The 16,104-nt window shown below is 42.6% G+C and overlaps 1 protein-coding gene across 1 annotated transcript in view; it reads right to left on the bottom strand.

Moving 5' to 3' along the window:
* The window catches only part of PDXDC1 (pyridoxal dependent decarboxylase domain containing 1), a 56,838-nt gene extending 42,665 nt beyond the window's left edge, over positions 1-14,173 (bottom strand). Inside the window, exon 1 of the mRNA XM_066274790.1 lies at positions 14,000-14,173. Coding sequence (XP_066130887.1) covers positions 14,000-14,020 — 21 coding nt within the window. The 5' untranslated portion in view covers positions 14,021-14,173. The remainder of the gene's footprint in view (positions 1-13,999) is intronic.
* Positions 14,174-16,104: the final 1,931 nt, after the last annotated feature.

Here is a 16,104-nt window from a genome sequence, read left to right as displayed (position 1 = left end):
CTTTCTATAGCATACGCACTCATTCAGTGGACTGGCATACATTTAAATTGTTCTTTCGCCCTGGCCGGTTGGCTCAGCGGTAGAGGGTTGGCCTGGCATGTAGAAGTCCCAGGTTCAAGTCCCAGTCAGGGCATACAAGAGAAGTGACCATCTGCTTCTCTCTTCCCCCTACCCCACCGCAGCCATGGATCAAAAGGTTTGAGCAAGTTGGCCCAGGTGCTGAGGATGGCTCCGTGGCCTCACCTCAGTCACAAAAACAGCTCATTTGTTGAGCAACGGAGAACCAGCCCCAGATGGGCAGAGCATCGCCCAGTAGGGGCTTGTCGGATGGATCCCAGTTGGGGTGCATGCAGGAGTCTGTCTCACTGCTTCCCCACCTATCATTTAATAATAATAATAATAAAAATAATTGTTCTTCCTCCTACTCTTTTCCGAAACTGAAGTGGGAAGGAGGGAAGGAAGGAGGAAAAATAGCATTTATAGTTAAATCTGAGTGAATTAAATATGCTGTGTTTTCAATGCTGTAAACCCTCATGTGCTTGTGTTAAACGGATAATCCAAAATAAAAATGTTATCTAGTTGCAGGAAAATGTTAGCTTCTAAGTCAAACTCAGAGGTGCTCTCAGACTCTGAATTCAAAGACATCACTATTTAGCAAAATCTAAGTTTAAAAACAAGGAAAGGGCAGTTTGTGGGGTGGCTAGGCTGTAGTGACAGAAAGCAGATCTGGGATCCACTGGAAAGGGGCACAAGGGAATTTTTCAGGGAGATGGAAATGTCCCCTACCTTCCTCATGCTGGTGGTTATATGACTGCATACACCTGCCAAAACTCAAACTGTATAATTAGGTATTTTATTGCATATAAATTCTCTCAATTTAAAAGGAGGGTACACGGATTTAGTCAATTTAAAAGAAATGTTAAGCAAATAATAGTAAAAATAGTACACAGATGTGACAAAATTCACAAAGATGGTATATGAATAAATGCTATTTGAGAAATATGGCACTAAACCTTTAAAGACAAGCAGCTTCCAGAAACAAGATAAAAGAAGTCTAACATATAATTTTAAAACATTCATCAAGAATAAGAAAATAAGAATATGTAGTATCAGTGTTGCAATAAAGTACTTTCAGGGGAGGAATGTTCATCATGGTGGGGAGCAGGGTCCTAGGACTATTGACAGAAGGAAAACTGAAGTGTGTGAGCCTACCACCTTCTTGTCTCAGACAGAAGACCTTGGTGTTAGTAAACTACCTTTCTTCAATTGATCAAAGTACTCCAATAAAGCTACAAATTGCTGTTTCTAACAACCTTCTAAACACGGTTAATCCTGGATCCTGATTATCATGCAATTATCAACTCTGAAAAAATCCTATTATTTTCTCCCAGTTGAAAACATAAACCAGGCCTACTATCTAGCACTATCAACTTCACTACTGCTCATCTCTGATAGGTAATAAGAATATAGCTGCAACTGCTCTAGGAACATAGCTATTCCTCATGGGTCAAAAGTGAGAAAACAGGAATTCTTTGAAAAATTGATAGAGTAGCTGGTTTATCTTGCTGGAGACTCAATTCCTACATTCGTAAATAACTGCCTGATTTCAACAGAAAAGAATTTACTTAAGAACTGGGAACTTTTGTCTTTGTCTTTTAAGAGCTGGAATCTCTTGGAAAACCTTATTTTTAACTATCATGGACTCTGTTTGAGTATGTCTGTAAGAACATAAAGACACTGTAATTACAGGCTCATTGAGCATCATAACATTCCTAGTTGAAAAGATATGCAAATACTGTATAAGGTGTTAGTATTTAACTTTACAAATTCCTCAAAAAGAGGCAGAAAACAGGAAGAAGGGGCAAAAATACACAACAGAGGTAAAAATCTAGTAGAGGTAAGGAGGTAGCAAAGTAACACTGACCAAACCTGTCATAGATAGAACTATGTGGAGGGAAAAAAGAGCATTACAATCACTTGCCTTAAAATATTGTACATGTTGGGAATGCCAGGAATTCAAGTCTACATTTCAAAAAATGTATTTCTAGCCTGACCCTGTGGTGGCACAGTGGATAAGGCGTCAACCTGGAACACTGATGTCGCCAGTTCGAAATCCTGGGCTTGCCTGGTCAAGGCGCATATGGAAGTTGATGTTTCCTGCTCCACCCCCCTTCTCCACGTCTCTCTTTCTTCCTCCCACTTTCTTTATCTCTCTCCTCTCTAAAATGAATTTTTTAAAAAAGTATTCCTAGAGACCACTACTTCTGAAGAATCAATTCATTTAGACATTATCTCATCAGGAAATGCTTCCCAGTAACTGCACAGATGGAAAAATACCACACATCAGACAAGCTCAATTTCAAAAAGTTTACTAGCGAATCTAGAATCATACACTTATCCTGGAACAAAAAAAGTAAGCTATATAGTCTATAGGAAAAATGTCTTTCACTTATTTTATAAGGGGGTGTTTCCTAGGACTTGTTGGAGATCGAATCCAAAAGATAAAGCTATCCATTATCCTTACCAATATTATTATTACCAAACTGAATTAGAATCATATAAGATTAATGTTGCTAGTCTTATCTTAAACATAGTAAGAAGAGTTCTGAAGAAAGAAACCCATCAATTCATTTTTTTTAAGTGAGAGGAGGGGAGATAGTGAGACAGATAGTGAGACAGATAGTGAGACAGACTCTTACATGCACCCCAACCAGGATCCACCCAGCAACTCCTCTCTGGGGAGGATGCTTGAATCAATCAAGCTATTTTTAGCACCTAAGGCCAATGCTCAGACCAACTGAGCTATCCTCAGTGCCTGGGGCCATTGCTTGAACCAGCTGAGCCACTGGCTGCGAGGGAAAGAAGGAGAGACAGGGAGGAAGGAAGAAAGAAGCAGATGGTCACTTCTCTTGTGTGCCCTGACCAGGAATCGAACCCAGGATGTCCATACACCAGGCTGACGCTCTATCCACTGAGTCAGCCGACCAGGGCCGAGAAGCCATCAATTCTTGAAGCTTTTTGTATCTGTAAATCTTCAGACCATTTTTTTTTTTTTTGTATTTTTCTGAAGTTAGAAGCAGGGAGGCAGTCAGACAGACTCCTGCATGTGCCCAACTGGGATCCACCCGGCATGCCTACCAGAGGGAAATGCTCTGCCCTTCTGGGGCATTTCTCTATTGCGGCCAGAGCCATTCTAGTGCCTGAGGTGGAGCAGCACCCGGGCCAACTCTGCTCAAATGGAGCGTTGGCTGCAGGAGGGAAGAGAGATATAGAAAGAAAAGAGAGGGGGAAGGGTGGAGAAGCAGATGGGTGCTTCTCCTGTGTGCCCTGACCAGGAATCGAATCCAGGACTTCCACATGCCGGGTCAACGCTCTACCGCTGAGCCAACTGGCTAGGGCCTAAATCTTCAGAACTTTAAGATTGAACTGTATGAACGACCAATATACAACTGCTGTTAATGCACAAAAAGGGCAATTTCATATGATCCCACCTATTATAATGTCCAGAACAATAAGTAATTCAGTCTCAATATGATCCTGAAAAGCTCTATAGCTAAATATTCAATGTCACTGAGTTGCACTTTTAAAGTGAAGGTTTTATTTTGCTGTTTATTCTTTTCTGCATATAGGAAAATAAATTATATTACAAAAGTATGAAAGGTCATATACCATTATCAAGTGGGATTTGTGTAATTCATCACATAAAAAAATGAAGGGCAAAAATCACATGATCATATCAATAGATGCAGAAAAAGATTTTATAAAATCCAGCATCCACTTATGTTAAAAATTCTCAGCGAAGTGGGACATACCTTAATGTAAAAAAGGCCATATACAACCAACCCACAACCAACATTATACTCAGTGGGCAGAAACTACAAGCGTTTTCCTTAAGATTAGGAACAAGACAGGGATGTCTACTATCTCCACTCTTATTCAATATAGTAATGGAAGTCCTAGCCATAGAAATCAGAAAAAATAAAAAGCATCCAAATTGGAATGAAGAAGTAAAACTCTCATTATTTGCAGATGACGACACTGTATATATAGAACCCTAAAGATTCCATCAAATAATTATTAGAACTGATAACTGCTTTCAGTAAAGTAGGATACAAAATAAATATCCAGATATCAGTTGCATTTTTATACACTATGAGAAAGGGAAACTAAGAAAACAATCCCATTCACAATTGCTTCAAAAAGAATAAAATACCTAGAAATAAATTCAATCAAGGATGTAAAGACCTGTACTCAGAAAATTATAAGACACTTATGAAAGAAACTGAAGATACAAATAAGTGAAAGCATATACCGGATTCATGGACAGGAAGAATTAACATCATTAAAATATCTAGACAGCCTGACCTGTGGTGGCACAGTGGATAGAGCATCGGCCTGGAAATGCTGAGGTCGCCGGTTCGAAACCCTGGGCTTGCCTGTTCAAGGCACATATGGGAGTTGATGCTTCCAGCTCCTCCCCCCTTCTCTCTCTGTCTCTCCTCTCTCTCTGTCTCTCCCTCTCCTCTCTAAAATGAATAAATAAAAAATAACGATAAGGGATTAAAAAAAAATCTAGACAACCCAAAGCAGTCTATAGATTCAATGTAATTCCTATCAAGATACCCATGGTGTATTTAACAGAACTAGAATAAACATCGCAAAAATCTATATGGAACGACAAAAGACCCACAACAGTGATCTTGAGAAAGAACAAAGTTGGAAAAATCACACTACCTGATATCAAACTATACTACAAGGTCATAGTAATCAAAACAGCATGCAATTGGCATAAAAGCAGGCATATAGATCAATAAAAGAGAACAGAGAGCTGAGCTCAGATATAAACCCATGCCTTTATGGTCAATTAATATTTGACAAAGGAGGCAACAATATACAGTGGGATAAAGATAAGTCTATTCAATACAGTGTTAGGTAAACTGGATAGATACATGCAAAAAAAGAAACCAGACCACCTTCTTACACTACATACCAGAATAAACTTGAACTGGATTAAAGAGTAAAATATTAGACTCAAAATCATATGCAACCTATAAGAAAATGTACAGGCCAGTTCAGGCAGTGGCAGAGTGGATAGAGTGTTGGGACTGGAATGCGTAGGGCCCAGGTTTGAAACCCCGAGGTCGCTGCTTGAGTGTGGGCTCATCCAGCTTGAGCAGAGGCTTACCAGCTTGAATGAGGGGTCGCTGGTTTAGGCATGGGATCACAGACATAACCCCATGATCGCTGGCTTGAGCAAGGGGTCACTCATTCTGCTGTAGCCTCCTCCCCACCCCCGTCAAGGAACACATGAGAAAGCAGTCACTGAACAAATAAGGAGCTGCAATGAAGAACTGATCCTTCTCATCTCTCTCCCTTCCTGTCTGTTTGTCCCTATCTGTCCCTCTCTCTGTCCCTGTCAAAAAAAAAAAAAAAAAAGAAAATGTAGGCAGTTAAATCTCTGAACATTTCTCATAGCAATATATATATATATATGGTATGTATATATATATGGTATGCATATTTTTTGCTGTATGTATATATATATGGTATGTATATATATATATGGTATGTATATATTTTTTGCTGTATTTCCTTGGGCAAGGAAAACAAAATAAAAAAATAAACAAAAGGGACTACATAAAACGAAAAACATTTTGTATAGTAAAGGAAACCACCAACAAAATGAAAAGACAAATCATTTTTGAATGGGAGAATATATTTGCTCATACATCTGATAAGGGGTTAATACCCCAAATTAATAAAGAACTTAAAAAACTCAACACCAAAAAATAAAAATCCAATTAAAAAATGGGCAAAGAATGTTAATAGACATTTCTCCAAAGAGGACATACAGATGGCCAATAGACATGAAAAGATGCTCAATGTCACTAATCATCAGAGAAATGCAAATTAAAACCACAATGAGGTATCACCTTACACCTGTCAGAATGGTTATCATCAATAAATCAACAAACAAGTGTTGGTGATGGTGTAGAGAAAAGGGAACCCTCATGTACTATTGGTGGGAATGCAGATTGGTACAGCCACTGTGGAAAGTAGTAAGGAGTTACCTCAAAAAATTAAGAAATGGAACTGCTTTATGACCCAACAATTCCATTTCTGGTAATTCATCTAAGACAGGGGTAGGGAACCTTTTTGGCTGAAAGAGCCATGAATGCCACATATTTTAAAACGTACAGTGTGTCCATAGAGTCATAGTGCACATTTGACTGGTCGCAGGAAAGCAACAAAAGACGATAGAAATGTGAAATCTGCACCAAATAAAAGGAAAACTCTCCCAGTTTCATACCTATTCAGTGCAGTTCAATGTGGGCTCACGCACAGATTTTTTAGGGCTCCTTAGGTAGCTATCCCGTATAGCCTCTACAGACTCGTCACTGACTGATGGTCTACCAGAACGAGGTTTCTCCACCAAATTGCCGGTTTCCTTCAACTGCTTACCCCACCGAGTAATGTTATTCTTATGTGGTGGCACTTCGTTATAAACGCGCCGATATTCACGTTGCACTTTGGTCACGGATTCGAATTTAGTGAGCCACAGAACACACTGAACTTTCCTCTGTACCCTCCACATCTCGTAGTGTGTCACCGACAGCATACCTTGCAATCACACTGAACTGGGATAAATGGCTTACATCTGTTGACTCATCCAAAGAGAGAGAAAAGAATGGTGCTGCATTTATGTCCTTCACTTGTGTTGCCTCAATTTGATTTGCCATCATGATGGTACGATCATGAACAGTTCTTGCCTACAGAGGCATGTCTTTTATTCGTTTGATTATCTTGTCTTTATCCGAAAAGTCGTCAAAAAGTTCATTGGCAACAACATCAAGGATGAATGTTTTGGCATACTCCCCATCTGTGAATGGCCTTCCATTTCTCACAATTGCTAAAGCACCAACAAAGCTAGCTGAATTCCAGTCACCTTGTTGGGTCTAAACATGGAGTTGCTGCTGACTAGCTTGCACTCTGCACAGTAGCTCTTGGCATGCTTTCTTCCTGCTGTCCCCTGCTGGATATTTCAATGCAAATGTAGTGTGGTGTGTGTCGAAGTGCTGCTTTATATTTGACCGTTTCATTGATGCAATTTTATCACTGCATATTAGACACGTTGCAGAACCTGCTCTCTCCACAAAGACGAATTCCTCTGTCCATTCCTGCTGAAAAGTACGATACTCATCCTTTTTTCTTTTAGCCATCTTCTTTGTCAAAAGGATTTCTGCAATTAGCTAGCTGACTACTTGATTAAAAGGAGGGAAGTTTACTTCCTGACCTTACAACAACCCGTGTACATTACGTCTTATCCAATAAAAATTTGGTGTTGTCCTAGAGGACTGCTGTGATTGGCTCCAGCCACCCACAACCATAAACATGAGTGGTAGGAAAGGAATGGATTGTAACACATGAGAATGTTTTATATTTTTAACATTATTTTTTTTATTAAAGATTTGTCTGCGAGCCAGATGCAGCCATCAAAAGAGCCACATCTGGCTCACGAGCCATAGGTTCCCAACCTGATCTAAGAAATTCAAACACTAATTCAAAACAATATATATTGCACACACTTATGTTCACTGCAGCACTATTCACAACAGCCATGATTTGGAAGCAGCCCAAGTGTCCACCAGTAGGCGAGTGGATAAAAAAGCTGTTGTACCTTTTTACACAGTGGAATACTATTCTGCCATAAAAAAGAAAACCTTATCTTTTGTGATAACATGGATGGACCTAGAGAGTATTATGCTAAGTGAAATAAGCCAGTCAGAGAAAGATAAGTACCATGTAATTTCACCCATATGTGGAATCTAATGAACAAAACAAACTAAAAAGCAAAATAGAGGCACTTAGAGAGCAGGAGGACAGCTGAGGGGGAGAGGGAATGAGCAAAAAAAAAAAAGAAAGCAAAACTCATGGACATGGACAACAGAGTGGTGACTACCTGTGGGGAGCGGGGAGGTAGAGGAGGGTATGGGGGAAATAAGTGGTGATGGACACACTTGACTTGGAAGGGTGAACACACAATACAGTGTACAGAAGATGTGTTGTAGCCTGACCAGGTGGTGGCGCAGTGGATAGAGCATCGGACTGGGAAGAGGAAGACTCAGGTTTGAGACCCCGAGGTCGCCAGCTTGAGCACGGGCTCATCTGGTTTGAGTAAAGCTCACCAGCTTGGACCCAAGGTCGCTGGCTCAAGCAAGGAGTTACTCGGTCGACTGAAGGCCCGCGGTCAAGGCACATATGAGAAAGCAATCAATGAACAACTAAGGTGTCACAACGAAAAACTGATGATTATGAATCTGTAACCTATATAATTTTGTTAACCAGGGTCACCCCACTAAATTTAAAACAAAAAAGAAAAGGTTGCTCTTCTCTCAATCATTTTAAACTTTGAGTGCATTTTCCACTAAATACTTAACATTCACCAACAAGCAAAAAACGATTGCAATAACAGAAATTAGATATACAAAAAATTTGATTCAAAATAATTGTACAGCCCTTGAATACTGCTTGGAAAGAATGGGTTTAATTTAAGGTAGATAAATTCTTATCCCTCCTCCCTGATGAGATTTTAATTTTTGGACATTTTCAAAGTGATTGGAGGTATCTTTTTTATATCTGATTTAACTTCAAAAGATGAAATGGTTTTCCTTTCCCTTTTTTTTTTCATTTTAGAGAGGAGGGGGAGAGGGGAGGGAAGGGGGAGGAGCAGGAAGCATCAACTCCCATATGTGCCTTGACCAGGCAAGCCAGGATTTTGAACCGGCAACCTCAGTGTTTCCAGGTTGACGCTTTATTCACTGCGCCACCACAGGTCAGGCGTTTTCCTTTCCCTTAATCTGCATTCTACCAGCAATAATGGCAATCATATTATAAAGTAAAAAAAAATTACATTATATTTACATTTTTAAAAAACTCTAGAAAAGTTGTGATTCTGAACTAAATATTCTACCTAAAAAAATCTCTTTCACAAATTCTTCCCTGGTCACTCACTCTGAATTCTCCCCCCTTGTTTCTTATTTTCTATGATACTCCTTTTACCCCTCCTCGCTATACAAGGATTTGTCTAAACAGTATGCCCCATATCAGAATGTAATCTCCAGCAGAGAGCATGTCTTCTTCACCTTGTGTCTTTCTCAGCACTCAGGGCACTACTGCTTGAACATAGTTGGCCTTCAATAAAAAGTATAAATCAAACCAGGCTTCTGCTTTTAAGCTCAAGCAATTCCTATCTATAATTATAATTCAGGCCCTGGCCAGTTGGCTCAGTGGTAGAGCGTCGGCCTGGCGTGCAGAAGTCCCGGGTTCGATTCCCGGCCAGGGCACACAGAAGTGTCCATCTGCTTCTCCACCCCTCCCCTTCTCCTTCCTCTCTGTCTCTCTCTTCCCCTCCCGCAGCCGAGGCTCCATTGGAGCAAAGATGGCCCGGGCGCTGGGGATGGCTCCTTGGCCTCTGCCCCAGGCGCTAGAGTGGCTCTGGTCTCGACAAAGCGACGCCCGGGAGGGGCAGAGCATCGCCCCCCGGTGGGCCTGCCGGGTGGATCCCGGTCGGGCGCATGCGGGAGTCTGTCTGACTGTCTCTCCCCGTTTCCAGCTTCAGAGAAATACCAAAAAAAAAATAAATAAATAAATTATAATTCATAAGCCTATATATGGGGAAACACACGGGACTGTGGACCATGAATAGCTCTGCTACTGACTACTTCTGCTACCTTAAATGAAGAATTACCAAGGTGATAAATTTTTTAGGATCAGAACTTTGTACCTACCATGTTTTCTCTGACACCTAGCATTTGATAATCATTTACCATTTAAGTTACCATGCACCTACCTGTATGCAAAACCTCACATTATGATGACATAAGGATCAGCTTTAAATAAACACTAAAATTACAGGCTATTATCTCCTCACAATCTCCCATTCTATGTAAGAGTGTAATCTAAAAAGGCATACCACCGAAACTGGTCATTTCAAGCTTGGCTATTGGGGGTTCTTTCTGTGAATGTTTGAAAAGAAGGAATAAAAATTCTGGTAGTCCTTATCAGTAATGATCAGGAATGTTCCATTTATGCTCCTACTGTTCCTTATAAAATTATAAAAAGGTGATAAAGAATTTTCCAAAATTGGGTGCAAAAAGGGGAAAATTTTAGCTCAGGATGAGTATGAGAAATAAAAATGTGTTGAATTATAATTAGTTAAGTCAGAAACAGGGTCGAAGTTGCCTCTTTTAGGAAAAAGAATTATATGTACAACAGATAAATTGGCCTTACTCTGTAGCGTTCCCCCATAGAACTTTCCGTGGTGAGAGAAATGTTCTTTATCTGTACTGTGCAATAGCTACCTAGCCAAAAGCCACTCTGTGACTGTTGAGCATTTGAAATGATAAAACAAATTTTATTTAATTTTAATTAACCTAAATTTAAATATTTAGAGCCAAACGTGTCTACTGGCTACCATAGTGGATAATGCAGCTAGCTGTAGGTTCTCTAAGTCAATGGTTCTCAACTAGAGGCAATTCTTCCATCCTCCAGGGAAAAACTGCTTCATCTGGAGAGGTTTTTGGTTGTCATACTGTGGGCAGAGGCTGCTACTGGCAACTAGTGGGTTGAGGGCAGGCATGCTACTAAACATTCTATTATGCACAGAACAGCCTCCCACAACAGAGACTTATCCAGCCCAAAATGTCAGCAGTGCTAGTTTGAAAAACCCTGCTCTAAGTTTACTCAACATTGGGATTAAAGTAAATGCCAAACAAATTGCAATACACGTTGTCTAAACATAATACCCAGGAAGAATGAGATTTTTCCAAGCAACAGGAAGATGTATGGGCTGTTCTTCAAATTTAAAGTTTGAAGTTTGTACTAAAAAGTATGTGTAGGGTGTGTTGAATAACTTCAGCATTAGAGTAATGACTTCCTTTGGCATTTTAAAACTTGAATATTAATCTAAGTAAGCACTGTGAGACTATGGTTCCTTATGCATTGGATAGACAGTATGTGGGCGAAGGTTCCGACTCCTACTCTTCTAGTTTGAATTCTTGGCCCCCTTCAATGAACCTATCTGGTTTCTTGAGACATCACTAATTTCAGATACAAGAAGAAAACTGATACTATTGTGAAGAAAGACAAGAAAAGGGCTCTGTAATTGCAGGTCTGCACATCTACATATTACCTAAAGAAAAAGCAAGAACATTTCAACCAAAGGAAATGTACTGAGTGATTCTACTAAATGATGATAGCATACTTCATTTTAGAGAGAGATTACTTGAAATTTTAGAGGATGAGTATCAGATAACACTGTGGTGTCTGTAGCCAGTATAAATTATGCAAGGATCTGTTTAAATGGGATCATTCAGAACTGCTCAAATAGTTCTCAAATTTATATTAGCAATGTAGAATGTAGCTCAGAATAGTCTATTCTTCAAAGAAACAGGAATGGAGGGCACATTTCAATGTTTTAGATTGAAACTATATATTTTCCAGAATATAAAAACCTCAATATTCATGATAGCAATGCCTTTTCTTTTCTGCTCTCTCAACACCAAGAGAAATTGTTCATTACATGTAAGGTCCTCTATTGCTTCAGGAAATGTAAAAATAAGATACAGTTTTAATTCTGAAAAACTTACATCCAGAATTTCCACAATGATCTAAGGAAGAGTCTTCCAAACCACACAATTTGAATTCCTTAACGATCACTGCAATTTTTGTGAATGCTCCAGCCATAAGAACTTTGGGATTTCAGCACCTCTTCAAATCTTCATTTGGAAAATTTAAGATCTTTTTATCATCAATTAACATTTAGAGAGCAACCCCTGTAATGTACTAATCAAATGTCAGAAAAGTTATAATTAAAGCAGGATTCCAACCCACTCTGTTTTGCAGATTTGCCTACAAAGAACTGTTCTTAGAGAAAAGTTCACTCTACTTCTTTAGGTTTTTAACTGAAATTGAAGGGACATTTTTACCATTACTTTGTATTCAACTATTGGTGTTACACACATTAAATAAACCAGGGTGCCTTCAGCCACAGCACCACTGACATTTTGAGCAGATAATTCTCTGGCGTGGGGGCTGTTCTGTGAAATATATGGTGTTCAACAGTACCCCTGGCCACCACCCACAAAGTGCAAGCAGCTCTTCCCTACTCCCCTTAGTGATGATAATTAAAAATTACTTCAGCCTGGCCGGTTGGCTCAGCGGTAGAGCGTCAGCCTAGCGTGCGGAGGACCCGGGTTCGATTCCCGGCCAGGGCACACAGGAGAGGCGCCCATTTGCTTCTCCACCCCTCCGCCGCGCTTTCCTCTCTGTCTCTCTCTTCCCCTCCCACAGCCAAGGCTCCACTGGAGCAAAAATGGCCCGGGCGCTGGGGATGGCTCTGTGGCCTCTGCCTCAGGCGCTAGAGTGGCTCTGGTCGCAACATGGCGACTCCCAGGATGGGCAGAGCATCGCCCCCTGGTGGGCAGAGCGTCGCCCCTGGTGGGCGTGCTGGGTGGATCCCTGTCGGGCACATGCGGGAGTCTGTCTGTCTCTCCCTGTTTCCAGCTTCAGAAAAATGAAAAAAAAAAAAATTACTTCAGACATTGCCAAATGTCCCCTGGGGAGTAAAACTGCTCCATGGTTTAGAATCATCGATCTAGACTAAAACTCCAAAGTACCTGAAGGTAGACACTGCTAATCAAAAACCTGGAAAGACTTTCTTCCTAGCTAGAAAAACACGTAACATTCACCAGAAAAGCAGTTAAAAAAAAAATCACTTTTTTCTTTTCTTGATTGCATTCTCCCCAATTTATGAGAAACAGCCTAGGCATGGGCTATACCACCGTGGGCACATGAAGACATCTGGCTCAACTTGTCCAATTACTCCCTTCAATTCTCCAGAGACAAGTTAACAAATCTACAGCAGCTGTTGCATTGACAAATGACAAAATATGTTACTTCTTCTGCCAGTTCAAAACCGAAATAATGCAGTCCTAAAGCACTAGCATTGCTCCTGAATTCTGTGCATATGAAAAATCGGGTCTGGACAAGCGGACCCCCAAGCCTGAACAGAGAGAAAGGCTTGAAGGGAGGACAGAATGTCAGGTTCTGAAGGTAACCATCGCTGAAGAGATGCAAGCACTGGTTGTCGCTTAGAAGCCCTAAATCCGGGACAATTAGAATCCATTTCACATGCCAGTGCAGTCGGTCAGGTACATTACGCTACTGTCCGCCACGGGGTAAACCAGACGGAAGCGCTGCTACCAGCTGATTTCGGATTGGCAAGAGGGTCTCCACCTCACCACGGAATGGGGGGGGGGGGCAGAAAGCTGTGAAGCAGCAGCAATCCCCAAAACGAAACTCACAGGGTACAGAAGACCCACCCCTTCCTTGGCCTCCTGGGTCTTAACCCGTGTTCACAGACCACAGCATCAGGATCCTCTGGGGAACTCGTTACACGCGCAGATCCCGGTCCCGCCCCGCAAAGGTTCGGACTCCAGGGCTGAAAACCTGGATTTTTCCCTAAGGGCCCCAAGTGCTTCCTAGGCACGCGGCCGCTGGAAAACCACTGCTTTAACGTGCTCCCTTCCTAACTTAGACACCACAGAAGACCTACAGGTTCGCAGCCGGCTCCCAAACAACTGGGGCTTGCTGCCAGGCGCTTCCGGGCCGCAGGCTGCTAGCTCTGCCGTCCGGACGGGCGAGCCGAGCTCGGGCAGGCCCCAGGGTCGGCCCCACGCTGGGCTCCCGGCACTCGCGGCCCACGGCAGAACCCGGCCCAGCCCCTCTCGCTCCGCCGGCCCCGGGAGACTTCCGGCCCCGTGACGAAAGCAGGCCCGCGAGCGCTGGGTCAGATGCCCTCGCCGCCAGGCCCCCTCAGGCGGGGCCCGTTAACCCTCCGACCACTCCCCAGTCACAATGGCAGCTCCCGACAGGGAAACAGTCAGCCCGGAGGTGGAGACCCCGCGCCGCAGCGCCGCCTCCCGCCCCCGGTACGAACCTTCTCCAGGGACGTGTCCATGGTTGAGGAGGCCGGCGAAGCCTGATGGAGGCCCGCAGTCCCGGGCTCTACTTCCGCCTCCCGTGCCCGGCCGCCGTTTCCACGCTGGCAACGCTGACGTCCCCCGCGCCCGCGGCCGGCGGGGCGGAGACGAGGAGGAGCAGCCCTGAGGCTCCGCTGGGCGGAGAGTCGGCTGGTGTCGCGGCGTGGGGGCGCGGCGGGGCGGAGCCCCTGGAGGTGGGCGGGGCCCGAAAGTGGGCGGGGCCTCTGGGCTTCGGTACCTGGCCGTCAGTCACGTCGGTGAGCCCCAATGTTTCCAGTTGAGAAGGGGAAGATGGATGGTGAAGCCGTTCCAAACTCTTTTCAGAATCCTGTCTCAGGAGTCAGAGTAGAAATATATAATAAAAAGTATTATTTGTGCATTAAAATGCAGGACTTACTAGTAATGCACCTGTACTTAGGCCTAGGCTTCCAAATTCTCATCCAGTCAACATCTCTCAGGAATAGAATAGTCCATTCACCACAGAAAGGCGGGCCGAGAAAGCACCCCCGCGCACGCGCAGTATCTACTGTTTTCTAAGCGCTGAGGGCTTTTTCGAGTTTCGGGTCTTGGATTCCCAAAGGATGGGATCTCTGAAAAGGTACAGATCAGAGCTGAGATATTTGCCGTAGATGTTACCACAGAATTCTAGACAGAAAAGACTGAGACTTGTCCTCCTCCATGTCAAGCCCCAGTTATGACTTGTCAGGTCATAATGATGATGGATTACTTGCTGTTTTCCCATTACATAGTACAACAGCCTTGATTATTATCTCCATTCCACAGGGTCAATCTAGGCAGGATTCAGACCATGCACCATTACTGCAGCGTCTGTGCACTACACACGCCGCATCTCACACCTGATATATAATCATATGGTTTCAAGGGATGGGAGAGGCCATAAACTTATTATATTCCTCTAAAACAGGGAAATTGAAATAAACTAGTCTGCCACGGTTATGATCAGTGAAGCAATTAACAGCTAGAAGATCGATTACTTTAAACCGAAACTATTCCTTTTGTCTCCTGCTTTTTGTGCGCATCTGTTCCGAACTATATGTAAATGACTGGGTTACATTTTCATAGTAGTAATTGCATATTTTGAGCTATCTACCTAGTATCTGGTAAATTGTCCAGTTATGTTATTAAAATTATTTTCTATCAAAAGACGTTATGTGCAGATTTAAAGTGTACGGTGGAAACTATTCACATTCTCCAAAGCTCTGCAAACAGAAGATGCAAAATCAAATGTACCCCTGCTTATGCAAAACTGGTCACTTTTTCCAACGTGGGGTGAGGTTTTTCAAACATTTAGAAAAGTTGAAAGAATTGTACAGTGAACACGCATATACCAACTGCCTAGATTCTACAATAAACATTTCCCTATAGTACTTGCTTTATTATGTAAGTATCCATCTATCTAACCAGCAATGCATCTTTTTTTTTTGATACATTTCACCCTGAACACCTCAGCGTGGGTATCATTAAAAACTTCTAGGCCAGTTGTCTCAGAGGTAGAACATCTGCCCAGCCTGTGGATGTCCCAGGTTGTTTGATTCCCGGCCAGGGCATACAGGAGAAGCACCCATCTGCTTCTCTGCCCTTTCCCCTCTCCTTTCTCTCTCTCTTTCCCTACCATAGCCAAGGCTCCATTGGAGCAAAGCTGGCCTGGGTGCTGTGGATGGCCTCCGTCTCAAGTGCTAAAATGGCTCTGGTTGCAACAGAGCAACGCCCCAGACAGGCAGAGCATCGCTCCCTGGTGGGCTTGCCGGTGGATCCTGGTCGGATGCATGCAGGAGTCTTGTCTCTCCGCCTCCCTGCTTCTCACTATAGAAAAATAGGAAAAAAACACACAAACCAAACCTATTTTTAAAGCCACCTCCAAATATCTGTCAATTACATTAAAAAGTAGATTCCACAAAACAAATACTAGTGAGATGATATTTACCTTTTATATAGCTAAAGAAGACTTTAAAACCCAATGGAGCCTGACCTGTGGTGACACAGTGGATAAAGCATCGACCTGGAATGCTGAGGTCGCCGGTTCAAAACCCCGGGCTTGCCT

The sequence above is a fragment of the Saccopteryx bilineata genome, chromosome 4 (assembly GCF_036850765.1).
Source record: "Saccopteryx bilineata isolate mSacBil1 chromosome 4, mSacBil1_pri_phased_curated, whole genome shotgun sequence".
NCBI classification, from domain to species: Eukaryota; Metazoa; Chordata; class Mammalia; order Chiroptera; family Emballonuridae; genus Saccopteryx; species Saccopteryx bilineata.
This window is presented reverse-complemented; position numbering and strand designations above follow the sequence as displayed.